At 38.9% G+C, this 27,972-nt stretch overlaps 1 protein-coding gene across 1 annotated transcript; it reads left to right on the top strand.

The window, feature by feature from the left end:
• Positions 1-106: 106 nt before the first annotated feature.
• Positions 107-27,825, top strand: LOC137290529 (uncharacterized). The gene is made up of 18 exons (XM_067821544.1): positions 107-375; positions 7,448-7,638; positions 8,124-8,201; positions 9,426-9,520; positions 10,182-10,259; positions 12,579-12,651; positions 14,860-14,927; positions 15,390-15,465; positions 16,270-16,375; positions 18,150-18,243; positions 20,135-20,279; positions 20,724-20,780; positions 21,474-21,701; positions 23,740-23,805; positions 24,165-24,245; positions 24,585-24,665; positions 25,167-25,232; positions 26,200-27,825. The coding sequence occupies exons 1-18, from the start codon at positions 156-158 to the stop codon at positions 26,680-26,682; spliced, it is 2,286 nt and encodes a 761-aa protein (XP_067677645.1). The 5' UTR covers positions 107-155; the 3' UTR covers positions 26,683-27,825.
• Positions 27,826-27,972: the final 147 nt, after the last annotated feature.

Here is a 27,972-nt window from a genome sequence, read left to right as displayed (position 1 = left end):
ATAACACCGCCTGGAAATCTGGTTATAGCACAATAAAACGCAAAGGACCTTGGCATTTCTTTTCTTTATAGATGGAACCAAGTTCATGATCGAGGTGAACCCGGAAATCAAACTCAGTGTTGTCAAGCGGTCGCAACGCTGGATAGCTCTTGGAAATGGCGTTTGTTTTGTTTATTATTAACATACCAAATGATTCAGACGTAGGTGCGAACGCCAAGGATGGACAAGAAGATGGTGAAGACAAGGGTGAGAGCGTGCATCCCAAAGAGGGCATGGTTGATGTGACCTCACAAAGTAACCATCCGAAGACTGAGACTCCGAAGACTGCAGACGAACTGGAGGATACCGCGGTTGCAGAACCAGATGCTCCACTAAGTAAGTAACGATGTTGCTCCTTTTGTATAGGAACGTATCCAGGAACAGCCTAAACAGCAACGCCGGAAATGGCAACTCATTTTAACCAAAACGGTTTACCGTGCTGTACTGGCAAGCGAACAGTTGTCACCACCTTGCCACTTCATGATGAAGTCAGTATCACACGTGCGCTGGTGTGGTGAGTACAATTCCGGTATTTTTCCCCACGGCATATGACGACTATAAAGGACAGGAAAAGAGAATTCTTCGAGAAGTAACATGGTGAGAGCTCCGATCTGTAACCCCCACCCCAGTCAAACACAAAAATTACAAACTGACATGCAAAACAAACACACAAACAAACAAAAAAATCAATGCGCTTATTTCAGTGTTACTTTGCAATATTATTCTGGAAAAGGCGGAAATATAGTATATGAAGAGAGAGTGGTACTGGCGGAACTAGTAAGATAAAGAAAAAATAGGTAAAGGTGTGGTGAACCCCATAAATTTATTTTAATTTTGTCGGTGGATATCCTGTCTATATGACAACAAGTTCATGTTCAAGAGTCATTAATTCATAATTGTTTCATTCCTTATCAATCTACTGTAAAAGAAACACTTAAAGGTCACATGCAACCAAAAAATCAAACATAATTAAAACACATTTATCACTTATTCATGACATATAATATACATTGCGGCTTTTAAAAAAACAAATAAACACAATTATAAGCGTACAATCGTGATTCAAAAGTGCAATATTTTGTCCTTGGGCTTACTTCCCCCGAAACGAAGCCCTCGGGAGACCGAACCCAGTCATAGCGGGTGACTGTGCACTCAAGTGTAACGACAGCTTCCGATTGGCTGTTTCATTTGCTGATATGCTGAGGGTTCATTGTGTGTACAGAAAGATGATCTGTTTGATGGGCAGTCTAGAAGTATAGCCAGTCACAAGAAAGTGAGATTCTTTATGGATAACAACTTCTTTTTGTGTACTTGATGCGTCGTTTCTGTATGGATTCATATACTGTTGTCAAACAAAATCATATACACGAAAAGAAGTCGTTATCCATGAAGAATGTATACAGAGATGTTGGGTTTGGAACATACATGTTCTCTGAATTTGTGCTCGATCCAATAAAAAATCATGTCAGTAGAGATGGTAAACTACTGCGTGGCTGGAATCTGTCATTTGTCCAAGTACAAAGCAGGACTTGAAACTGACAAGAGTTTGCACCAGTTTCTGTCAGATCCAGTCATCCAAAAAAAATGAATGTAGTTTGTTTGCATCCCACAGACATAAAAACATGTCGTGTATCACACGCGCCTAATTACATAATGTGGCAGACACGGGACTCGGGTGCACGAGTCATAAATCAACTTGTTTTCTTTATGTCGTATAGTCTGATAGGTGTTAAGTTCAAATTGCTCATGGTCAATGATTGAAACTGTGTATTGCATGTTGTCTTTAGCAGACAGGCAGACAGACATAAAGGTGTGAATAAACCAGACACTGAGCTTTCTCTGTGACAGAGACTGCTTACCACAATCAACAAGTTGTTTTACGTAACAAGTAGATTATTTACTTGTTTGTGTACACAACCAAGATTAGACTACTGCTCACGACCTCAGACGCTGGCCATGCATACTGTTTCAAGCTCCGCGAACCTATTCACTGCGCATGCGTTATGGGCGCAGCACAGCACTGCTGTTGAAACCGGTTTTCCCCCCCAGCGCTGGGGGGAATTTAGTGAAACGTTTGAACTCCGATTTCGCGGGCTTTTTTTTCATCGCGTTTTTTTTTCAACATTATAGGTTGAATTGGCATTTTTTATGATTTGTTTCGGTAAGTGCATACCGAAAGGGACCAGAATCTGCAAAGTTGTGTTTTACGTTGCATGTGACCTTTAAATAGTGACTCAATCACTTGTTATTCACCACATCCACTACTAGTTTAGATCACTAATGGAGTTAGTTGCAGGTCCTAAGGCAAGACATACTTACAAAATGGCTTCCACAAACTCCCAGTGGTGATGGGTTGTCTTTGACAGGTTCTGTCTCAGGTCATGGCCATGGACTTCTGGGTCACGGTCCCACCACATCCCTCCCTGTTTTATAAGCTCCTTCCCATGGATTGAGAGTGCCATTACACTCCTCTTTTCATGTTAACTGCTGAGGGGTCCCACCTGGGGAAGAACTGTCTCTGCTAGCCCTGCACAAAGGGCAGGTCTCTTCATCAGTTCACCCAAACATGCAGTTCCTTACTCTTTCTCTTCCACCTGCACCTTGAGTAGACCTAAGAGTCCAGTCCCATCATCCTTCACACCCATTGTCCATGCTACACTTCCTTACTGAGGTGAACCAAGAAATGTTAAGTGCATCAGTGTTCCAGACGACTCATTTCAGGAGTAACCTCCCCTGATGTATGCTTAATGTAAATGACATCACGGGTTGTTGCGTAGCCGCCATATGTCAGCATGTAACCACAGATCTCTTCGACTACTCATTAAAAACTGGTCAAAGCTAGTAACTCTCGGTTGTCACCAGCAAAACAAACCCCACAGTCCTTCCTTCCCCACTCTTCTGTGAGGTGGACTCTCTGCCTCCCTACAGAGAGAAAAGTCTAGAAACGTTTTCAGTCGTGGCCCGAAGCAGCTCCTCTTGTAGCGACCCCTTTAGCCCCGGCCATCACGTCCGTAACCAAGCACAACAGTGTTGGGATTGACCTGTTATTCCTCCTGTATCCCTCCTTTATGTAAGGTGAATCTGTTTCCAACATCATGCAGTCTTCTGGCTCTGCCTTTCGTCCTGCTGCCCGCTTCTGTTGCTTCTAGTCCCACACCAGGACAGAATGGTCCAACCCGATCTCTCCAGTCAAGCACTGTCTATTTTCACACAGTCCCAGCAGCTCCCTGAAGACCTGATCATTGATACATGAGACCTTTTTTTGGGTGCAGCCCCACTGCTGTCTTGTATCTCGGGTCAGTGTTGACCTGGATGGGGTAGGAGGGGGGATCGCAGTAGATTTTAACCCCCCCACAGTGGCAGATTGTCCAAAGGGGTGTTCCACATCTGCTGATAACAAGTCTAGGGTGTCTTAACAAGGTGCTTCTCCATGTCTTGTCTAGGTAAAAATGATGATCCAGTTGGGTTTATCCTTGGGAACTCTCATCTTGGACCAGCCCCATTGCTGATGCCTCCTCCACAAGGGTGCCCTCCTGCTCCACTGTAGAGCATTCAGTCTCTACACCGGCTCCCTGATGCAATCTTGACTCCAGTCCTGTCCTGTGGGCCACGTTGTCTTCTGGTAGACATGTAGCTTCGGGTCTCTCCTGATATCAACTCCTCGTCCCATTCTTGGGATATTGGCCCAGTTCAGTGATATAAAGGATGAGGGGTACTGGCTCACCTACGGTAGAAGGTGTTTCATACGTTTTAACCCTTACACAGATTTCACTTAATAGGAAAATGGGGGGAAAAAATTAAGGACTATTATCGAAAGTCATTAATTTTTTCCCCAAAAATTCCAATGCTGAAGCGAACTTTCGAGGTGAGATATTACATATGGACATATGTTGATCTCAGCGAAACAGTTTAACATGTATCTCCTATGATTTCTTTGGTTTTCGTAATGAAGGATCGATTCAGGTGGTATCAACACCTATGCTTACGGACACAAAAACATTTTAAACTTAACTTGATACATTACATAGGACAGAGGAAATTTACAACAGCCCTTGCAGATATTGGAAAGGGGCATACGCTATACCAAAATTAGCTAAAGCCCCACAGGTTTTAGAAGAAAGAGCCAAAGCATGGTTAAAAAAACAAGCGACATAGCAAATCTACCTGCCAGCACCCAAATATATACTGAGGAGAAAATTTGACATACACAAGCCTAATCAAGTTCACCAGGCTGACCTGTTGTTTCTACCACACGATAGGGGGAGAGGTAAAACCCTACAAGTACACTCTGACCATCGTAGACATAGTCAGTCACTACAAGGAAGCTGAACCCTTGACCCAAAAGACTCAGTCCAAGCTGCCTGTGGGTTCGAATGAATATACAAACGCAGTCGTCTTGCATGGCCTGATTTATCGAGTGGATATCAAAGACGGGGAACGTAACCCGTATTATTTGAAAGACGGACCATGTAGAGGATTCGTCCGTGAGGAATTACAAATCGTACCATTTCATGTCTAGACAAACCTCATTCAGTCTGTGCCTGATCCACAGGGGATATCCAAGGGATTTTCGTATATCACACACCAAGGAGTCAACAGTTGTTTTTATCATCTCTAAACTGTCTATTACTTTTTCGTTCCATCGTAGACAATGAACTTCTTCATCAATAACACCATCAACCCAATGGTACATCAAGATTCATAATCATATTGATACGAAACTCAATGTGCCTGTGGGTTTTCAGTGTTTCGGGTGGTTTTTCAACTGTGTAACCTTTGATGAGTTTGATATCTATGCGGTCTAGAAAAATAAACCAACTCACATTGTAACAAGGCTTGATTTTTCTTTCTTTCATCCAGGTACCAACTGTAGACATTTTTTTGTTATATGTATGTGCATATTCAATGTCTAAGCTCCATGGGCTTTGCATAAGCGGTATTGAGCTTTGACTCCTATACCACACACCAAGCACAGTTTGTATGACCCACATGATTGTGGAAACAACAATAACCCTTAACGTGGCTATTTCCATCGCAAATCTTGGTTTTCCCCATATGAACCCATTGACAGCGATACGGTGCTGGTCTCATCTTCATCAGGACCACGTCTTATGTCCCTACACAGAGACGGAGTGGAATCATCAGACCAGTCTCGACTATGGCAGCCCACATGCTCTCTAGTAAACCCAGGGATAAAAAACGTGGCATTGCAGTTGGTGACTGAATTCGACGGCGTGGTCACCATCGTGGAAAGTCTACCAGTGAATTCCATGCTGGTCATCCAAGTCTACCTCTGGTGGGTCAAACAACGCGAGAATCACATTTACAACATTTACATGCAGGTGGGCGTTCATTCACACACCAGTCTGCAGGGGAAAACACTATATCGCTCATCGAGATTTTCCTACCCGATAACATACATCTCATGGGGTTGAAGTGCACTCCTGAGAAATTATCAGAAAAACAATTGGAAACTATTATGTAAGATTTTTATAGAAACATCATCCCAACGTCACACTCAGCGAACTAGGAGACACAGAGGGATTCGATCTGTATGGTGAGGAAAACATCTCGTTTGTCCTATGTTTTAAAAACAATGTGTATGAGCGGATTTCGCTAGCAGACTTTAAAGAGCCTGAATGGCTGATCAACATAATCCTCAATGCACCTTATATCGCCTTGAAACAAAATAATATACAAGTCACACGAATATTAGGTAACTCAAGCAACATTAACTAGAATCGGTGATTCAGATGGAATTTTGATCTTCAGAATACCGGATTTCCAAGAAACCCTTACTCATATCCTACTAATCACCACTAGCATAATGGAAGATTTTTTGTACTCTCGAATAATAGGATTTCACATATTTTTCTTTAGTTAAACGCATCTTGTGAATCCAGACATGATTACCAACGTCGTCATATCACGGTACAACACCGGAATTGATACCTTTAGTAAGTCTCAAGGGAGTCAGTGTTATAATTAATGATAACTACAAACCTTTTCAGATCACAGAGGTTTTAATAAATTCAAGTATACCACTGTTAAGTATATTATACACATAGAACGGGGCTGTACCCAGCTGTAGAGGAAGTAGCAAAGACAATGGAAACAGACATGCGACGAAAAACGTGAGCTAGAACAAGACCGCGATATGCGGACAGCACTGTACAAGAAATACCATGAAGCATTCAGCTTCGTGGATGGTACTGATACCACCCTCATTACAACCAGCATGGGATTAGGAGCAGCAGGAGTGGGGTTGTTGACCACCATCGTAGCTGGGGTGATAGGGTTGGCGGGGTTGGTTTGTAGGTCTGCATCCCGCAGATTGTATCGTAAAGCACTGAAACTCGACGAAATTAGAGTTCTGACCGGAGCAAAGCTAAACACCATAGATAACCATATTTCCACCCTGCTCACTGGCAATAAAATCTCAAATGAAGTGTTTCGCTTGATCCTCTCTGAACACTCAAAGTATAAAAAAAATGAAACAGGAGATTCGATCCAAGTCTCGTAAAAGCTCTGCCATCAATGAAGAAGCTATGAAAAAGTACATAGAACAAGGGATACAAGCCCAACAATTCTTCATTACAAAAACCAAAGAAATCAGGAGATCACATTAAATTGTTTCGCCAAGATCAACATATGTTAATGTGTAATATCTCGCCTTGAAATTTCGTTTCAGACTTTTCTTGGGGGAAAAAATTAATGACATTTGATAATAGTCATTAATTTTTTCCCCTCGTACTTGTGAAATCTGTGTAAGGGTTAAAACGTATGAAACACACCTTCTATTGTAGGTGAGCCAGTGCCCCGCATACTTTATACCACTGAACTGGGACAATAAAGTTGAAATGCACCCTTTGCATAGGTGCGCCCATGTGGAGTGGGGTATAAGAGCCCTGACTGAGAACACTGTTCCCACCCTGCACACCCCAAGAGAGTGTGCTGGCTCTTCTACCTGACCCAGGCCCGCACTTTGGGAATCCTCTCCCCCACATATCCCTGTCGTGTGGTTGCCCTGAAGGCCCTGACTATCCTCGGCTGGCCTGCGAAAGGTATCACAGAGTCTACCTCTTCATGGAACTAACCCCACTGTTGGTGGACCTTCTGACAATACCAGCAACCCCGGCAAGGAAGTTCTTGTAGCTGTAACAATTGCTGGTAGTTGTCGCTTTCTACTTCATCACCAAGTGGGACAGCCTGTCAGTATTCTGATACTGGGTTCCGAGGCCGTGCTCCACCCTCATGCTGTCATACTGACTAAGCTCTTATAGCGTATATATTGCTAAGTGAGGCGTAAAACTAAACTCACTCACTCACTAGTATAACATATTTTACATTTGACCACTTTGTAAATGGCTTTCTCCAGTGTATTAATATGACAAGCATATAATTTCAGCTGAGACAGACATTGAAGTAGATGCTGTGCCTGACACAGAAGAAAATGAAGATGTACCAGAATCAGATGAGAAACAATCAGGGGAGATAACAGGCGAAGAAGCACAAGAACCCACAGACAAACCAGCATCAGACAGTGTTGAAGAAAGCAGCATATTTGTAGATTTGCTCGGTGAAGATACGCTAAGAGATGTGGGTAGATATCAGATATGAATACCGAAGTGTTTTTGATGAAAACCTAGAGCAGTGCATCCGATATCCATCAAGTATGAAAATAAATAATTTCATAAAAACAAATAATCAGAGCCGAGATCAGCGTTCAGATTCAGTATGAGTACACCTGGTGTATTTCTGGTGTTGTTAACAATCATATTGCTTAAATATAAAGGGGTAGTCCAGTGGTTTGCTCGTCACACAGAAGACCTGGGCCTAGATTTTCAAAGCTCTCATAGCGCTTAGATAGTCGTAAGTGCTATACAATAACATTAACTTACGACTATTGTAGGGCTAAGAGAGCTTTAAAAATCTAGAACCTGGGTTTGATTCCCTGCATAGGTACAGTGTGCGAAGATCATTTATTTCTGCTGTCTCCTCTTCCCCTAACCCTTGCTGCTTACTCACTGCTGAATGTAAGAAATGTAAACTCACACACATTCACTGATATTTTCAATTTTCAGAGATTGAAAGACACACTCATCTCCCTACAGATTTACAATGCAGTCTGGCTGACATCGCCTGACGAAAACATTGTTCAGGTAGATCATTCACCAGATTCTATTTACCTGATGAAGTAAGCGAGATGATAAGTAAGATTACACTCTAAAATATCGTGACACATGAAGGTCCGGGGTAGAATAGGCTTTCAGCAACCCATGCTTGCCGTAAAAGGCGACTATGCTTGTTGTAAGAGTCAACTAACGGGATCGAGTGGTCAGACTCTCTGACTTGGTGGACACGTCATCGGTTCCCAGTTGTGCAGATCGATGCTCATGTTGTTGGTCACTGGATTGTCTGGTCCAGACTCGATTATTTACAGACTGAAGCCATATAGCTGGAATATTGCTGAGTGCTACGTAAAACTGCGTGGCCATGAAAATAAGTAAGTTAACATCCATAATTCCAGCCTTTATGTATATCACTTCTGAATGCTGTTCAAACACTCTAAAATTTACAGTTGATAAAACTTTTTTTAACTTGTTAAATGCATTGAAACAGTTGAAATTATTGGAGGATATGCCAAGGCAATACCCAGGAGCATCCCATGCAACCCATCAAATCCTTTAAGTTGACTAAATTAGGATATGATGGAATGTTTTGAACCAAACGCTTTAGGTGACATCTTGCCACGTGGCTTAGACTGTTGCTATTGACCATTTTCCTGGACCAGATACACAAATGAAGATCAGTGTTAAAATTGATCTTCAGCAACTCATTCTTGTTGTAAGAGACAACTGATGGAATCAGGTGGTCAGGCTTACTTGCTTGGTTAACACATGTCATCATATCCCAGTTGTGTAGATCAAGACTCATTTTGTCGATCACTGAATAGCCTGGTCACTGCAATATAGTTGGAATGTTACTGAGTGTGGTGCTAAGCAACCAACCAGCTCATCTGGACCACATGCCATGCCTAAGTGGCCCCTGTGATACAACTTAAATGCTGTTGTTATTAAACAACATTCATTTAATTTCATTGCTCAACCTTCCAAGCAGTTTTAATCCACTGGTAAAGAACAAAACTATCTTTCTTCACAGACTTACTCATGAAAATCCTGGGAGAGACATATGCCCAGAAATTTGTGCTTCTTATAAGAATCATTGTTTGGAGTTTTCAGGGAGAGTCTTTGTTTTCAACATCATTATATCCCATATATGCGCATAATGTCAATCACTGGATTTTTAGGTCCAAGATCGATCACTAGTATCATATAACTGCATTATGTCTTAGCAACAAAAAACACACAAAACATTATTTTCAGGTGTCTTTTGTTGAGGAGTCTGGCCTGAGATGTGAAGAAATCATTACGCGTCTTTCCAATATTGGTATTGGGAGGAGTCCAGACACCACCATCAGGTAATCATGTTTCTACAGTCCAAGTCCATTTTCCTCAACACCTGTCATGTTTAACTTTGCGTGAATTATCTCAGCTAAGGTTCCAGTTTATTTTGCACATACTCTCTGATCTGACTGAAAGTCATATGGAATTAATAATTTTGGAATGAGTGAGTGAATCTGGTTTTGCATCGCTTTTAGCACAATTCCAGCAATATCATGGCAGGGACACCAGAAATGAGCTTCACACGTTGTACCCATGTTGGGAATCAAATCCAAATGTTCAGCATGAGGAGCAGACGCTTTAAACACAAGGCTACCCCACCACCCCTAGTATGTGTAGACATTATTCAGTTAAGTTTGTATGCATCTTTTGTTGTCTCGAGGCTGTTTCTGCAGATATTATTGTTTGGATAGTGGTTCAAATACTGCTGGATCAAAATCCATGGTTGTGAGATCTAATGATTTCCAGGCTCATTATGGGGTTTTAACCAACATGAAATTTATATAATGTAACTGATCCTGGGCTAAGTGGCATTTCACTCAAAACACTCACTTATGTTTTTTTCATTGTTTTCATTGTTAACTTTGATTATTGATTTGTCATTTTGCATACTTTTAAATGATGTTGATTTTATTAAGGGAATGTGATGTAGCTATTAATTCACTTCTTTCCCATCAGTGTATTTCCGACATCAATCCATCTCCGCTACGAGCCAGCAGCCAGTGATGAATCAGAGGTTCCAGAAAGCTTTGAACCGTGAGTCAAATTCTTTGTGGGAGGATAACCACTTCTGGAATTCAGGACAGGAGTACTGTTACACAGAACGACTTCTCCATATCCATGTCCACTACTCATTATCCGTGTCAACTATCCATGCCAACTACTCCGTATCCATGTCCACTACTCATTATCCATGTCAACTATCCATGCCAACTACTCAATATCCATGTTAACTACTCATTATCCATGCCAACTGCTCATTATGCATGTCAACTACTCATTATCCATGTCAACTATCCATGCCAACTATTCCATATGCATGTCAACTACTCAATATCCATGCCAACTACTCATCCATGTCAACTATCCATGCCAACTACTCAATATCCATGTCAACTACTCATTATCCATGTCAACTATCCATGCCAACTACTCAATATCCATGCCAACTACTCCATATCCATGTCAACTATCCATGCCAACTACTCCATATCCATGTTAACTACTCCATATCCATGTCAACTACTCATTATCCATGCCAACTACTCCATATCCATGTTAACTACTCCATATCCATGTCAACTACTCATTATCCATGTCAACTATCCATGCCAACTACTCCATATCCATGTTAACTACTCCATATCCATGTCAACTACTCATTATCCATGTCAACTATCCATGCCAACTACTCCATATCCATGTTAACTACTCCATATCCATGTCAACTACTCATTATCCATGTCAACTATCCATGCCAACTACTCAATATCCATGTTAACTACTCAATATACATGTCCACTACTCCATATCCATGTCAACTACTCATTATCCATGTCAACTATCCATGCCAACTACTCAATATCCATGTTAACTACTCAATATCCATGTCCACTACTCCATATCCATGCCAACTACTCATCCATGTCAACTATCCATGCCAACTACCCCATATCCATGTTAACTACTCATCCATGTCAACTACTCATTATCCATGTCAACTATCCATGCCAACTACTCCATATCCATGTCAACTACTCATTATCCATGTCACCTATCCATGCCAACTACTCCATATCCATGTCAACTACTCATTATCCATGTCAACTATCCATGCCAACTACTCCATATCATGTCAACTACTCATTATCCATGTCAACTATCCATGCCAACTACTCCATATCCATGTCAACTACTCATTATCCATGTCAACTATCCATGCCAGCTACTCAATATCCATGTCCATTACTCATTATCCATGTCAACTATCCATGCCAACTACTCAATATCCATGTTAACTACTCATTATCCATGTCAACTATCCATGCCAACTACTCCATATCCATGTCAACTACTCATTATCCATGTCAACTATCCATGCCAACTACTCAATATCCATGTCCATTACTCATTATCCATGTCAACTATCCATGCCAACTACTCAATATCCATGTTAACTACTCATTATCCATGTCAACTATCCATGCCAACTACTCCATATCCATGTCAACTACTCATTATCCATGTCAACTATCCATGTCAACTATCCATGCCAACTACTCCATATCCATGTCAACTACTCATTATCCATGTCAACTACTCATTATCTATGTCAACTACTCATTATCCATGCTAAATTCAGTATGATTACAAAACATTTAATTATTTCTTGGGATTATGTACATGTAAGAATGTATGCACCAACAACCTGTGTTGGTGAAGAGAGGCGACTAAATTGATCAGGTGGTTAAGCTGGACTGTGTAGTTCATTGGGTGTCTGGCTACCCTATCTGTGTAGATCAATACTCACAATATTGATTTCTGGATTGTCAGGTCCAGACTTGATTATTACGAATGGTGTAATATGTAATAAGTTTTGCATGAGTGCAAGAACAAACAAACATATCTATTTCCTCAGTTTCAATCTTAATCAAAGAACAAATTACACATAATCATTTATATTTTCTTCCCTTTTTTATCCAAAAGAGATCTTACTTGAAAATGTTTAGAAAACATTTTTTTATTTCCATCAAGCAGTGAGATACTATTTGCCTTGCCACTCTCCATGAGTCACAGTGACACGACTGCAGTACTACTTACTGTGGTGTAAAACAACATTCGCTTGTAAATTTGTGTACATGCACAGGCACCTGTCACTAAATAACTATTTACAAACAACCAAGAACCTCTGATGATCTAGTAAAACTATTTTTCATTATATCAAAGCACTAAGGGGATCGAGGTGTTTGGTTAATGCATGATGTCAATCACTGGATTGTCTGGTATGTTTCTCGACTATTTACAATCTGAAAATCAAAATATATTGTCATTATTGAATATATTAATGTCTTCCAGGAACTATATAACTAAGGAGGAGAAGGAACATGAATTCAGGGATTCAATCAAGTCAAGACTTGTTGTGGCTCAGGTTAGTTATCATCATATGCATGCAATGTTTTAAACAACATGGCTTCACGATTGAAGGAGTATTGGATCACTAATGCTTATTGTTTTGGAACATTTATGGAACAACATGTAAGAAAACACCTTCATATTACACATTTGCCCTTTTCTTTGAATTGACAGTACATTTACATGATACGTTCACAAGAATCCTTACGGAACTAAATCCTTAGGGATCATCAATATTTTTTGGATTTGATTTGTAGGTGAGGAAAATATCGAAATCAATGTTCTTGAATATTCAGTGTATTCAAGAATATGCAGACCACATTCATTTAAGAAATACAGTTCATTCTACCATCATGTATAGTGTAATGAAGTACATTTTTGCACTTAACTATTACAGTTAATGTACGAAGATGCGTGCATTCAAGTTCTTTAATTTTATGATAGTTCAGGGCAAAAGTGTACTTTGTTACTCACCAGCTGAAGATGTCAATTTGATAATTTTACAATGTTATTACACTGTTTGATAACACTGAGTGATTCAGTACATTTGACGTATGTCACAAATTCTCACGTTTTCTCTATAAATCTGAATAGGGATTCAGTACATTCTCAAATCCAAGAGCAATCTATTCTATCTCTGATTAGAGAGTGAACTAAACATGGCACAATAATGCCACCACTACCACCGATGACTCCCCACCAGCAGAGGGCTGTGATGTCATGACGTCACAGTCGCAAAACATCACATGGGGACGTCAAAAACAACGCTGCCACAGAGACCTTTCTGGATATAGAGGCACACATGCTCACAGAATCTTTGTCTGATGAGTACACACTCGTACACAACGCGTAACAAGATACACTTCACGCCAATCTGCCCTGTGTAGTCACCCTACTCTTGTCTATTATAGTTAATGTACGAAGATGCATGCATTCGAGTTCCTTAGCACAATGATAGTTCAGAGCAATGGTGTACTTTATTACTCACCTGCTGAAGATATCACTGTTTGATAATTTTATAGAGGATACTAAACACCCCTCTGTGTAATACCATTTTCATTGATTGAGTTAATGATTTGGTATCAAACGAGCGAAAGTGATATTTTGATAATTTTACAATGTTATTACACTGCGTTATAACACTGCATGATGCCATATGTATGACATCAAAGTGTTTTACAGTTATGACGTCACAGTGCTATATACCTCTGTCGCAATAGTATTAAGCCTTGTTTGACTTGCGGAAAGCTGAGAGTCATCACACTTGTTGAATTCTTAAGAGAGAAGTACTTAACTCAATATTATTTTGCTAATGTTGGGTGAGTAATAAATAACATACGAAAGTATGACTCGTGTAATACCATATTTATCAAACGTGAATGGTATCTAATGAGTGAAATTACTCACTTATTTCATAAATATGGTATTACACGGACATCATTTAGTATTCTCTATTTATTACACTCTACATAGGTGTAGAGTGAACTGTATTTCTTTTTTAATACATAAGATGCCAAATTTGATACACACCAGAATTAAGCTAGGAATAAAGGAAACAGGAAGACGTGAATGTGGCTGACCTAAATTAATAATCCTCGATCAGGGCATTCTAACTTTCTGTTCTAGTGATGTGTCAGCCCCTTAGATTGAGATGCCCATTGCTGTGAAAAAAATGATAAACCGTTTGAAGACGTTCAGGTTAAATATCTTTTATTGTAATTGCATTAGTGATTATTGTAAACTGTATGAGACAATACCAACTACCAACGTAAGTTTAGAGGAGAAGAATCTGACAGCCACCCAGCGTTCCACAGATGCACTGTGGGACTGTGGACATAGATTTCGCTAGCGAATATGGCCATATTGCTATCATACTGAGACATGTCCGTTCGAAAAAATTAAACGTAATGTTTCCACCAGTGATGTTTGACTGCAAACCAAGAAATGTGGTGCTACAGGGTAGTTCATTGCAAGAAACTGTACAAGGTGATGACATCTGACATGCATTGCAGCCTCAGTTGCCAAGAGTACTATTGATAACAAGGGGGCAGGCAAGAATGGCATCGTGAGGCCAATACAATGTGATGTCATGCAAAAGGTGTTCTTTATTGTCTGATAAACTACTGTCGGCACCTTTGATCTTTTTGCGAACCATCGTAGAAATTCTAATAATGCACTGTAGGTGAACTACAGAAGCTGCTCAAACTTCTGTTTCTATTTGCAGGTGGTAGAGTCAGTTCAGAGCAATGCAAGGCTGACATTTGATTATGTCATGCTTATCTTCCTAGCAAGGTGAGAAATCTTGTTTGTAGATCTTTTACACTAAGTTGATGCCTAGTTTCTTGAACATGTTTAAATACACTCATAGACACAACAAATAAGGGAACACATGAAAGTACTTGGATATTTTATATTCCATAATTCTGATTGGTCTGCTAACAATGTTTGAAATACATGTATGTCAAAGTATGAAAGAATCGCAGTGAAAGAAAGAAAATTTTCATCAGAAGTACCACTTTCTCAAAGCTCATGATGTGTAAATTTTTTTTTCATTGGTCAAGTTTGTGTTGGAAAATCAATAAAAGGGAAAGCAATGATTCGAATTTTTCACTTGCTCATTTTCTTAGTATATACGCAGTAACTGAAATAAATTGACACTTCTAAGATGTTTACGGATATTGAACCAAATAGAAGACACTGACTGACTCCTAACAGACTCTCCTGCTTTCTCTGTATCTGGTGCTTGTGTTTAAGCTGGATAGCTGCCCTGGGTCTGGGAGAGAACAGTTCTGTGATTCTGGTAGCCAGTATGCTCATATCTCCACTCATGGTACGTACATTGTTGGTTGTTGCTTCTCCCATTTGTCCTCACTGTTTGTACGTACGTTGTGATTGGCTGCTGCTTGTAAAATGTCTGTTTAGCTACTGTAGGGCTTGTCACATTTGTCCCCACTGTTTGTGCATAAATTGTGATTGGCTGCTGCTTGTAAAATGTCTGTTTAGCTACTGTAAGGCTTTTCACATTTGTCCCCACTGTTTGTACGTACATTGTGATTGGCTGTTGCTTGTAAAATGTCTGTTTAGCTACTGTAAGGCTTGTCACATTTGTCCCCACTGTTAGTACATACAATTTGATTGGCTGTTGCTTGTAAAATGTCTGTTTAGCTACTGTAGGGCTTGTCACATTTGTCCCCACTGTTGGTACGTACAGTTTGATTGGCTGTTGCTTGTAAAATGTCTGTTTAGCTACTGTAGTGCTGTGGAGAGACAAAAGCCCAGCAGGACCAAAGCACCATAGACCAAACCCCTGCTGGACCAGAGCCCCATAGATAAAAGCACTTTGGGCACCATAGCAAAACTAACAAATGAGACAAAAGCCCCAATTTATATTTTCTCAAGGTGGTCAGAGTTAGTCTTGAGGAGGAGGTTGGCCTTGAGAAGGGTAATCAAGGAACTGGGTTTGAAGAGTTTGTAGAGCATACGGCTTGTTTGATTCTTTAATGTGCATGTCTTGATTCATCAAAACAAAAATCATCTAGTTTCCTTACCTGTCTGCATGGCTCTATTTCACCAGAAGATTTCACTAACCTACTCATTCACCTGTATCTCACAGTTCTATGTTCATACTTGACAGGGTCCTATTCTAGCGGGGATTTTCGGCTCAGTTGTGAAATACGATGACCTCAGGAACATCGGCATTAAGTCTGAACTTATTGGGCTGGGGATGTGCCTTGTCTTTGGTAAGTGTTAGTCTGTACAAGTGGATGGATGGATGGATGACTAGATGGTTGGATGGTATTTATTGCCTTTCTGAGAGATATTACAGCCAAATGAAGATGGACTGTAAAAAATCAAAACAAGACCAGACAAACCAATGACTGATATTTTGAGCATCATTTCCTATCATTGTTAAATGTCACGGTGTCTGACCACTAGGTCTTCTAGTCAACATATTTGTCAAGCAAAGGATGTTTAGGGCTTACTGTAACTCGGAATGCCCATGGACCTATATTGAAGCATGGGTGTGTTCACACTTCTATAACTAAGACAGATCTTGAACAGCGGTTTAATACCACCCATCACCTAGTAAGACTATCTTGCCAAGGCAAATATGGACACTAGCTCATATCAAGGGTCAGTTGTCGCCGTGCCTGTTTCAAGGTTACTTTTCTGTGCAGAAATAGGACTTGATTATTGATAGATAGATCTGACAGTTTTACAAAACAACATCCTCTCCACAAATGTTATTCCAAAATGTTAAGCCAAGATGAATATTTTCTGAATGGTTCATAATGTTAAGTACATTTATGAATTTGAGTTGAAACTTTATAGTATTTTTTTATCTCAAACAATTGAAAGGAGCTTGTGTGGCATTATTTTGCTTAATTATTCAGCAATGGTATCAACAGGTGATGTACAATTATTTTTTTTTCATTTCAGCATTTAATTTTCACCTGTATAACGTTACAGTAGGTGAAATCACATCAAATAAAGTCATTTATTAAGCACTTTAATTAGAGTTAAATTTCATCATGAATTAACTCATTAACCAACACAATAAGTATTAATTATCTCTTGTATAAATCAGTTACTTTAATCATCATAAATGCCCTCTGGTTAATCAGACTGAATGCCATTTTTTCATATTTTTTTAAAGAAAACAAAACATACTCATCAAGAAAAGTATCGGAACATGGTGAAAAGTCCATAAAATTTACCAAATCGTAGAATTCATTTGATAACTAAAGGCCTGATCCACAGCATGATCTAGTCATGGTTTAGAATACTCTGGGCACTGTTTGTGTTGTGTCGGTCTTGTTAACAGAGCATGTGTAATAACCTCTACTAACTAGAAAGATACATGTACATGTGATGGGAATGGGTTGAAATCTCACAACTGTGATCATTTGTTCATTACCAATGAGTAATTATCACAAAGAATTGGTTTGCATCATTTTTCTGATTTTCATATTCAGGTTGTTATTGCAGATACAATCAATGAAATGCTTTGTTGTTATATGTTATATTTACAAACTGCGCCAGTTGCATTTCCAAATTTCACATCCAATGTAACAAGAGTCAACTTGCTACTACAATGATGACTAGTATATCATGAACATAAACCTAAATTAACATAAATTGCGTTCGATAATGAGAAAATGTGATTAATTGCTCATTTCATCACTGCCACCAATCTTGAATTATTTCAATTAATCAGAACACCACTACATACAACAAACAGCATTTCCATGTCATTGTCATGTGTGTGATTAGCCATTAAAATAGGCCAAATATGTAAACTTTAGCCAAAGTATCGATTATAATGGGATTTGTAATTACTATGTACAAAGATCCATTTATTCATAGTTGACAATTAACACTGAAACAGTTTCATGTTGTGTTGCTTCGGAATTGCTTGGACTATGTAAAAGTCAGACTTTACTGAGACTGGACCCTGGTATTATTAATCTGTGGGTATGAAGTGACACTCACATATGTGTTGGTTTGTGCCAGGTCTGTTTGCTGGCTTTATCTACGGTGGACTGGGTGTACATGGACAACTCCTAGGTAACGCTGACTCATGGCCAACGCCAGAGATGGCATCAAGGTACTTTCAGAGAAAACATTGACTCGTACAAGATACAGGATTAGTGACATTGATTCATACACTCTTTCAGTAAAGTCAGTTTGATTAATTCACTCTTTCCTAACAGTAAGATTGATTAAATAACTCTTACATTTTATGAATACTGATTCAGTCTTTCGGTGACATTTATTCACCCATTAAATGGGAAAATGTGGTGGCTGAATGATTGGAACGTCTGCTCATCACACCAAAACCCTGGTTTCAATTGTCAATATGGGTTCCATATGGGAAGCCTGTTTCTAGTTTCCACTCCTGGGCCTAGATTTTCAAAGCTCTCCTAGTGTTAAGATAGTCGTAAGTTAATATTAATGAGTGGCACTTACGACGACTATCTTAGCGCTAAGAGAGCATAGAAAATCTAGGCCCTGATGTTGTTGCCAAAAGTCATACTCACTCACTCATGGCCTGTCTCCGTGGTATTGTGAGTGGTTTGAGCATATGCTGGTGAGAGGGAGGTCGTGAGTTTGATACCCAGCTGTGTCATACCAAAAGACATTAAAATATGGTACTTGTTGGTGCCTACTGGCACTCGGCATCAGAGGGTATAACTGGTCTAATTGGTGTCATGAGTTGAAATGTTTGGAGTCTATATAATGTGTCTGAGTTGGGTATTCTAGTATCTCAGTAGGCTAGCAATATGAAACCAGCTTAATTTAGGCTACAAACAGACACACATACACACTCATTCATGATGTCATATGAGTAAAATAATCTCAAGTATGACGTTAAACCCTGTTTCACCTCACCTCACTCAGTCACTCAGAAGAGTGACATTGATTCACTCAATCTTTTATACTAGTAATATTGATTCCATCTTTCAAGACAGTGATGATTAGTGACTCACTCACTTTGGTAGATGGAATGTGACTTCACCCACTCTTTCGTAATTGTTACACGTTAATTTCACTCTCTCTTTCAAACATTTATCCACTGACTTATTCACACATTTATCCACTGACTTATTCACACATTTATCCACTGACTCATTTACACATTTATCCACTCATTCACACATTTATCCACTCACTCTTGTACACATTTATCCACTTACTCGTTCACACATTTATCCACTTACTCGTTTACACATTTATCCACTCATTCACACATTTATCCACTGACTCTCTCACACATTTATCCACTCACTCTTTCACACATTTATCCACTTATTCGTTTACACATTTATCCACTCATTCACACATTTATCCACTGACTCTTTCACACATTTATCCACTAACTCTTTCACACATTTATCCACTTACTCGTTCACACATTTATCCACTCACTCTTTCACACATTTATCCACTGACTCTTTCAAACATTTATCCACTCACTCTGTCACACATTTTTCCACTTACTTGTTCACACATTTGTCCACTAACTCTTTCACACATTTATCCACTTACTCATTCACTCATTTATCCACTCTCTCTTTCACACATTTATCCACTAACTCTTTCACACATTTATCCACTTACTCATTCACACTTTTATCCACTCACTCATTCACACATTTATCCACTTAATGGTACTTGTTCACACATTTATCCACTAACTCTTTCACACATTTATCCTCTCACTTGTTCACTCATTTATCCACTAACTCTTTCACACATTTATCCACTTACTCATTCACTCATTTATCCACTCTCTCTTTCACACATTTATCCACTAACTCTTTCACACATTTATCAACTGGCTCATTCACACATTTATCCACTCACTCTTTCACAGCAGTATTATTAATCTTATCTTTCATAATGATGAGATTGATCACTCACTCCATCATGACAGAAACATTGATTCATTCACTCTTACTTTCCTTAAACATGAAGTCCTTCCCCTCGGTTTCCAGAGGTGTCCTTCGAAGTCTTGCTGTAGGGCTGCTGATTGCCATTCCCTCGGGGGCAGGCGTGGCTCTGTCAATCCTTGGGGGCAATGCAGGCTCCTTGGTGGGTGTGGCCATCTCAGCCTCACTCCTACCCCCAGCAGTTAATGCTGTGAGTTGTAATTGTTATAGATGCATGGAGCAATGACAACCTTTATAGTACACATTATATCTAGGAATACACTTTCTAGGCAAAGTACAGGTTCTCATACTTGTGAAGATCCACATTGCAAATTGTCTTCATTAACCTATGCTTGATGTAAAGGGCGACTAATGGGATTGAGTGGTGAGACTCACTGACTTGGTTGACTTGTGCCATTATATCCCAGTTGTGTAGATCAATACTTATGATGTTGATCACTGGATTATCTTACTAAGACCGGACTTTTATACTGCCCCCATATAGCGGGAATATAAGTGGTGTGTTAAACAGCAAGCAAACGAAAGAAATAGGTTCTGGAAGTTTTGTTTAGTTATGATTCGGTTACTCTTTCATGACTCATTTTTTTGTAACTCTTTTACAACTGATGATTATTTTGTTTGTATCTGTCTCTAGGGAATGTTGTGGGCTCTATCAATAACAGCTGCAATATCCCCTCCAGCATTGGTACAGGTGAGTCAGAGTTGGATCATCATGTACAAATAAATCTTCTTGATACCAAAATTGAGCAATGACTGTTCAGAATTGTCTCCCTTATCCAGTGCAGAATCTTATGATTATGTTTCAAATTCCAGTTGCCCCTGATAACAGTTCTCTGTTTCTCAGGAATATACCCATGCATGTGGGATTTATGAATGTGGTTTACATGTAAGAACTGCATTATTTTCATTCTCCCAGTATTGAGATTCAGTGATATGACTGGAATACTCTTTTGGGTGGAGGGATAAAGTGGTTGAAGTTTTCACATGACACTCTGAAGCTGAATTAGAATTGATCTTCAGTAACCCATGCTTTCAGTAAGAAGCAAAATTGGGACCAGGTGGTCAGGCTTGCAGACTTGGTTGACACGTCATTGTATCCCAGTTAAGTGTATACATGCTCAAGATGTTGATCACCGGATTGTCGGGACCAGACTTGATTATTTACAGACTGTGGCATATAACTCTGATATTGCTGAGGGCAGTATTAAACAACAAACCAGCAAAACAAATCTTTCACTCAATGATATGGAAAAAGAAGAGAAATTTAAAGTAACTTTGGAAATTTCAAGTCTTTGAGTAAAGTGGTAACAACCCATTTCTGCTGTCGGCAAACATTCAATATCGCTATGTTCATGGCGTGCTAATTCCTTCATTACCTTTACAGATAAATATACCATCAATCATGACGTATGACACAAACAAAACTTCACTGGTGAACAATACACTTTCTCAAGTACCAAATACAACCTGTGTACCTTTCCTGGACAATAATTACCAACCAACCTACAGCTGCAATATGGCTGAAGAGGCAGCCATCTTGGGAACCATTAGTCTCCTTCTCACCCTTATCAACATTGTGGCAATATTCTTGGTGGGACTTCTAGTTTTAAAGGTAAGGGAATCATTGTAAAATCCAATTACATGTTTGCTCATAGCATATGGTTCTCATTGTCTCTCTGGAAACATCCAACTGAAGAAAATAAAACACCTTGATGCCAGACCAATTTTAATTCTTATTTAATGAATTTTTGTCCTCAGAAAACCCAAAGGCAGGAGGCAAAAAAAGATAAAAATAAAATCACCAAAGTACTGTTCCATTTAAGTACTCAAAGTATTTTACTTTCGGCAATTTTTGAAGTGCATGTACAGCAAAAAACAATCAGAAAAAAATTTCTGTTTAGAAATAAAATTGGTCTGGCCTGAAATAGTGTTATAAAAATTATAGGACATGTTCAAATGGCACTTGAATGTTTTGCAAGACTTCTGGAATGATAAACTATGTAAGATGGCTAGAAGGAATGTAAAACCTTTATTTTGATATTCAGATGTTCAGATGTTAGAAAAATGTTTCCATTATTCATCAATTACACGTTTGGAAGTGTTATAAATCATGCAGCTGTTGAATTGAAAAATCTGACTGGTTCTTAAGTATGTTAGACTATTCTCATTTTTCAAAATTATTCAGATCTTGTGGACAAAGTAGATCCCTGTCATTTTTTAAACATTCCTTATTTATGCCCATGAATGTCAGTTTCACCTTATGCACAGGCAAACTGTAGTGCAAATGGGCACAGGCAAACTGTAGTGCAAATGGGCACAGGCAAACTGTAGTGCAAATGGGCACAGGCAAACTGTAGCGCAAATGGGCACAGGCAAACTGTAGTGCAAATGGGCACAGGCAAACTGTAGCGCAAATGGGCACAGGCAAACTGTAGTGCAAATGGCCTGCACAATATAGAGAAAATGACTAGTCTTCTCTACATGCAAGCGAAGCAAGCAAAGGTTGGCAACATGCTTTCCTCGCTTCAGTTCGACAAATGTTTTTCATGTCAAAATAAAATACCACCACCTTCAAAAGTATATACCCATTAGTTCACTGGGTTGTGCTCTCACATTTCCAACCCCATGTTGAACAATTACTCATGTGAAATATTTGTTAAACATTTTAAGCGCAACTCGTGGTAGATCAGACCGTTCTTCGCATCCATTCCCCCCCTTCCAGCTTCCGGGTCAACGGAGCGAAGGAGTGAGTGAGTGACTATAGTTTTACGCTGCGCAATTGGGAATGACGTGTCAACCAAGTCAGCGAGTCCGACCACCCGATTCCGTTAGTCACCTCTTACGACAAGCACAGTCACCTTTTATGGCAAGCATGGGTTTCTGAAGGCCTATTCTACCCCGGGACCTTCACGGGTCACAGAGTAAAGAACAGGAGGGTATTACTCTGTATGGAATACTTACTGTTACCTCCCCTGCATCATTCACCCATTACACCGGAAGTGTTTTTATGTAGAATAAATGTTACGAAAATTCTAACAATAGCAATAGATAAGACAAATAAGCTCAAACAGGTTCACAACAAAATTAGGCAATATGGTATTTCTTTTTAATTTCTGCTTATTCATGTTCTGTCACTCTGTTCAACTGGAAGCTGGCAAGGGTAATGGAGGTGAAGAATGAACTGATTACCACGAGTGGCGCATAAAATGTTGAATAAAACATATTTCATGTGAGTAATTACTAAACATGGGGTAAGAAATGTGAGAGCACAGCCAAGTGAGGAAATGGGAGTGTACATTTGATGGTGGCGATATTTTATTTTGACATGAAAAATATTTTTTGAACCAAAGCGAGGAAAGTACATTGCCAACCTTTGCTTGCTTCGCTCGCATATAAGAAGACTGGTCATTTTCTGTATGCTGCGCAACCCCATTTGCACTACAGTTTGCCTGTGCCTTATGTGATAAAAGGGACAAAAGTGTTTGTTTACAGAATATCTTTATGATTTATGATTGAAAATATTAGATAATGGTAAACAGGTAGAGTTTGTTGTTTTTGTGTTAATGGTCATCCCTTAGTTTAGACAGTTTACAGACAGTTATTTACTTGTGACAACATTTTGCATTCTTTAATTACCATTTTTATTTCAGATAAAGGAGGTTGCACCCCATACATCACCCTCATCAACAGAATATTTTTTTCGCAATGATCTTAAGGTTGGTGATTTTTGAAAGAATCTAACAGCATAAGCAGTGAGAAATGTAGGACATGCTTTCATTTATGAGGAAAGTAGTACATATTTTGGTGGAAACCTGTTTTGCTTTCTTCTTTGTTTCCACTGAGCAGAATTGTGTCTTGCAATATATACTGGTTATAAGGTCAAATCCAAGATTAACTTTAATTATGATCCTTGGTGTAAGCATCTGTGTTTGTGGCCTTACGAGGAATTTTAGCAGATACAAGTTGAAATACCTTAGCTAGCTTGAAGAATTTTAAATATTATTAATTTGTGTTGATATGATTGATATCAAATAACAGTCATGTTAGATTCTGTATATGTTCAATATAATTGCAGGTTGCCAGGGAGTCTTACCAAACTTCAAAAGGCAAGGAGTCGGTTACTCTTGCAAAGAAGTTCCTTGAAGAATATAAGAAGGTGAGTTTATAGGTCAATGTCTGCTAGAAAGAAATAAAATGCATAGTATAGGTCACTTTACAAGCTGGAGTCAAGGTTATGGACAACAGATTCTTTGAAATGATCAAAAATGCAATCGCCTTTGGATTTGTCAAACGATTGAGTCAATCGACTCAGATCAAATCTAGGATTTTGGAGAAGTAGGGTGCACAGATAATGATAAATCATGAAGCCCAGAGGTTAGGGGAAAATGCTCCTCAGGGAAAACTTTTTGGCAGGGTGAAAGGGGGTTGCACTGGTTATACCTCTATGACATGTAATGTCAACAGCAGGAGATTTCATGACCTTTGCTTCCCTCAGGTCAAGATGGAGGGCATACCCGAGGAAGATCTGGAAGAGGAAGAACAAGTGAATACACTGGACTTTAAGAAAGTGCTTGAGGTAAAGGGAGGCCAAAAGGTTGCTGGATGGTTAATTTGGTTTAAATGTGTGAAATGGTAAAAGTTTTCATTGGCTGTTTGCAACATTGGATTTTGTGATGAAGTGTGGGAATTGTGAAGAAGTTGTGTGTGAGCGTTGCTTTTCATTAGTCTCATTAGTAACAGATTGGAGTTCTTGCTGCTTCTAAACAAGGTGCTGCTGGATCAGACAGCAGAACCTGATTTTCAGGCGGTGGGGTAGTCAAGTGGTTAAAGCATTCGCTTGTCACGCCGAAGACCTGGGTTCGATTCCCCACATGAGTGCAGTGTGTGAAGCCCATTTCTTTCCTGATATTGCTGGAATATTGCTAAAAAGCAGCGTAAAACTAAATTCACTCACTCACAACCTGATTTTCACTTTCCTGATCCAGTAAGCCTAATTCTGATTGGTCAGATGAAGGTCATTTCATTGTAGTGAGCTCCAAGTCCTGATTTAAAAGAGAATGCGTTTGTCATCTTCCAGGATGTGGAAAACACGCCTGAGGTGAGGAAAGTGGTTGGGTTAATAGCTGCACCTGGGTCACCGGTGGTAAGTACAGAAGCACTTGTCATTTGAAAATCTTGTTTTTTGTGGTAATAAATAACATCTTGAAAACATTCTTTAAATTATTGTGACTGTTAATTAATAGACAAAAGAAACCTTTTGATGACATGTGTGGTAACTTTACACCTGAAAATATGAGCATATCTGAAGAAAATCACATCTAGGCTTCTGCTTTCTCCATTTGAGTGACCAAGTTTAGAAACAAACATCTTATTTCTGTTGTTCTTTAGAAAAAAGATTAATAATTGATAATATTTAGGTATAGCTGTTATCTGTGACAATTTGGATTTGTTGATAACAAAATGTGTAAACAAGTCCTGCATTTTAGAAATGAAAACTATTCTTTTCTTGAAAGTCAAGGTCTTGATAATATTCAGGTATAGTTGTTTTCCATGGCAATTTTGATTTGTTGATAACAGTATTTCCAAAGAATTCCTGCATTACATACATGAAAACTAGGGTTGTTCCAAAAAAAAAAAAAACTTCTGACACATAGGCTCATGATCCCATCCATCTTAAAGTTTCATAGGACAGTCAAAGAGAAATGAATATTCAATGGAGTTGCTGGAAGGTTTCCTCTTTATATCGGAGACACTGAAATTTAAAAGGGTCAAAGATACAGTGTTTCATTCTGATGATTAAATCACTAATTACAAAAGAGAGGGTGATTGTTTAAGTTCTTGAGATAATGCCGATAATGTTGATAATGCCGATAATGTTGATAATGCTTATAACTCTGATAAAGCTTTTTTAATGTGTGTCAACAAAGATGTACAGCTAGTATTTCAGGATTAATTCACATCAGCATGTGGCAAGTGTAGATAAATCCCTTAAATACCACATTGAACAAAAGTGTTTATTTGTATATGCACAGGTTGATGGTTGTTTCGGAAAAGTCATTATTGATAATGCACATCCAGTACATTATTACATAATTCTTTTCTCCTTTTAGCCATTTTCGTCACACCTGAAAGAGACCTTTTCTGAGGCCGAGGTAAGAATAGGCAGAAATGAAGAGGAATACTACAAAACCCTGACCAAGCCCCCAGAGGAAGCTGATCCATGTGCAAGAGTTTATAGAACATTCCACGCATGTGAAGTGCCATTAAAGCTGAAGTCCAAACAGCCACTAACTCCTCAACCTTTGACACAAAAACCATTTCTAAACGGAAAACAACTTCGTAAACGTCACACCGAAATGTATATTGTTAATTCACGCCCGATGTCAACAAAGACATCAAGATATAGGAAGCATCAGCGACCACTGTTAAAACTCAAAATACCTGAGCAGACTGCTGAATTCTCAAAAGCCGACTCTGAAAAGCCCCGTTTTGAGGTAAAGATTATTGATGAAGGACAGTCAACACGATCTGATAGCCCAGTTTATGATCCTCAGTACACGCCCACCGATGAGTTCAATCCATTGATTACGTAATTTTACTCTGAGCTGAATTTGGTTCCTAGTTACAAAATCAGCTCCTGTTCATTATCAGCCCCTTGTAACTAAGGATGCCATGTCATAGTTTTTACTTGATATAGTTTAAGGTCATTATATGAAGAAAAGGTAGCTGATATCACAGCCCAGGAAGGATATATGCACCGTTGCAATATTTTTTTAAAAGAGGCTATGCCTGGACATCTCAGGGATATTGTGTCACTTATATTTCCCAGCAGCCATGGGATATTTATTTTGCAAAAGGTCAAAGTCATAGATTGAAGAAAAGTTGACATGTGACTCGTAGTGATAATCCTTGATATCAATGTTAGGTCATGGAAACCTACTTTCTGTTAAAAGTCTATGCAGTTTCTGCTGGTATAATACACTTATAAATATTGTATGTAGTTTACATGCTTAGAGGGTATTGGGAATGTTGTTAAGGGCAGACCAATTTTATTTCTTGTTTACGGATCCACCAGTCATATTTTTCAAGAAGTCTTATTTTTATTATAGGAAACTTATATAGCGCACATATCCATGCAACTATTGCTTGCTCAAGGTGCTGGTATTTGTTTCCATCGATCATTATATGTCTCAACTGCTTGGGGAATAAGAATATGAGAAAAAATTAATTTTATGCATTCAAAAAATACAACAAAAAAACTAACAAGACAATGTTTTTAGATTGTACTGTGCCCCATATACCCTTCATAATTTGGCAAAAGTAAAATAATTTTAGCATCTAGTAGGTATATTCTTTTCACTGGTAGTTTTATTTTTATATTCTTTCCTTCCTGCCTTTAGGTTTTCTTAGGAAAAAATATCAGTCAAACAAGAAATAAAATATTGGTCTGGCCAGAGTATGAAGTTCAACTAATATTGCATTGACATTTAGCTAGAATTCCACTTTCAGACAAAGTACTTTTGATGTCTATTTTATAAAGGGTTTTAATTAGGTGGCATTGAGCTGGGTCGAATGCAAAATGGAAACATGCAGTTGGGTGGGAATGATTATATCTGTAGTAAAAATATGGCTATTTATATTGTGATCTTAAGCTATATTTCTATTGCTCAAGACTCTTCATTAAGTCCTCAATTTTTCAACAGTGCCATGTGTTGATCAAATGACTGAACGCATTATACAGTGCATATGCATCCAGATGTCATGCGACAGACACTGGTACAACAAAGTCTTAATGAATGTAATTTTGCAGAAACCAATTATGGTTTAAGACTCAGTTGTATTCCTTTCGCCCTTGGGATTATTCAGCCCAAGCCTCCTGCAGA

The sequence above is a fragment of the Haliotis asinina genome, chromosome 7 (assembly GCF_037392515.1).
Source record: "Haliotis asinina isolate JCU_RB_2024 chromosome 7, JCU_Hal_asi_v2, whole genome shotgun sequence".
NCBI lineage: Eukaryota > Metazoa > Mollusca > Gastropoda > Lepetellida > Haliotidae > Haliotis > Haliotis asinina.
Note: the sequence above shows the minus strand (reverse complement) of the source record. Positions and strands in the feature narration are given on the sequence as shown.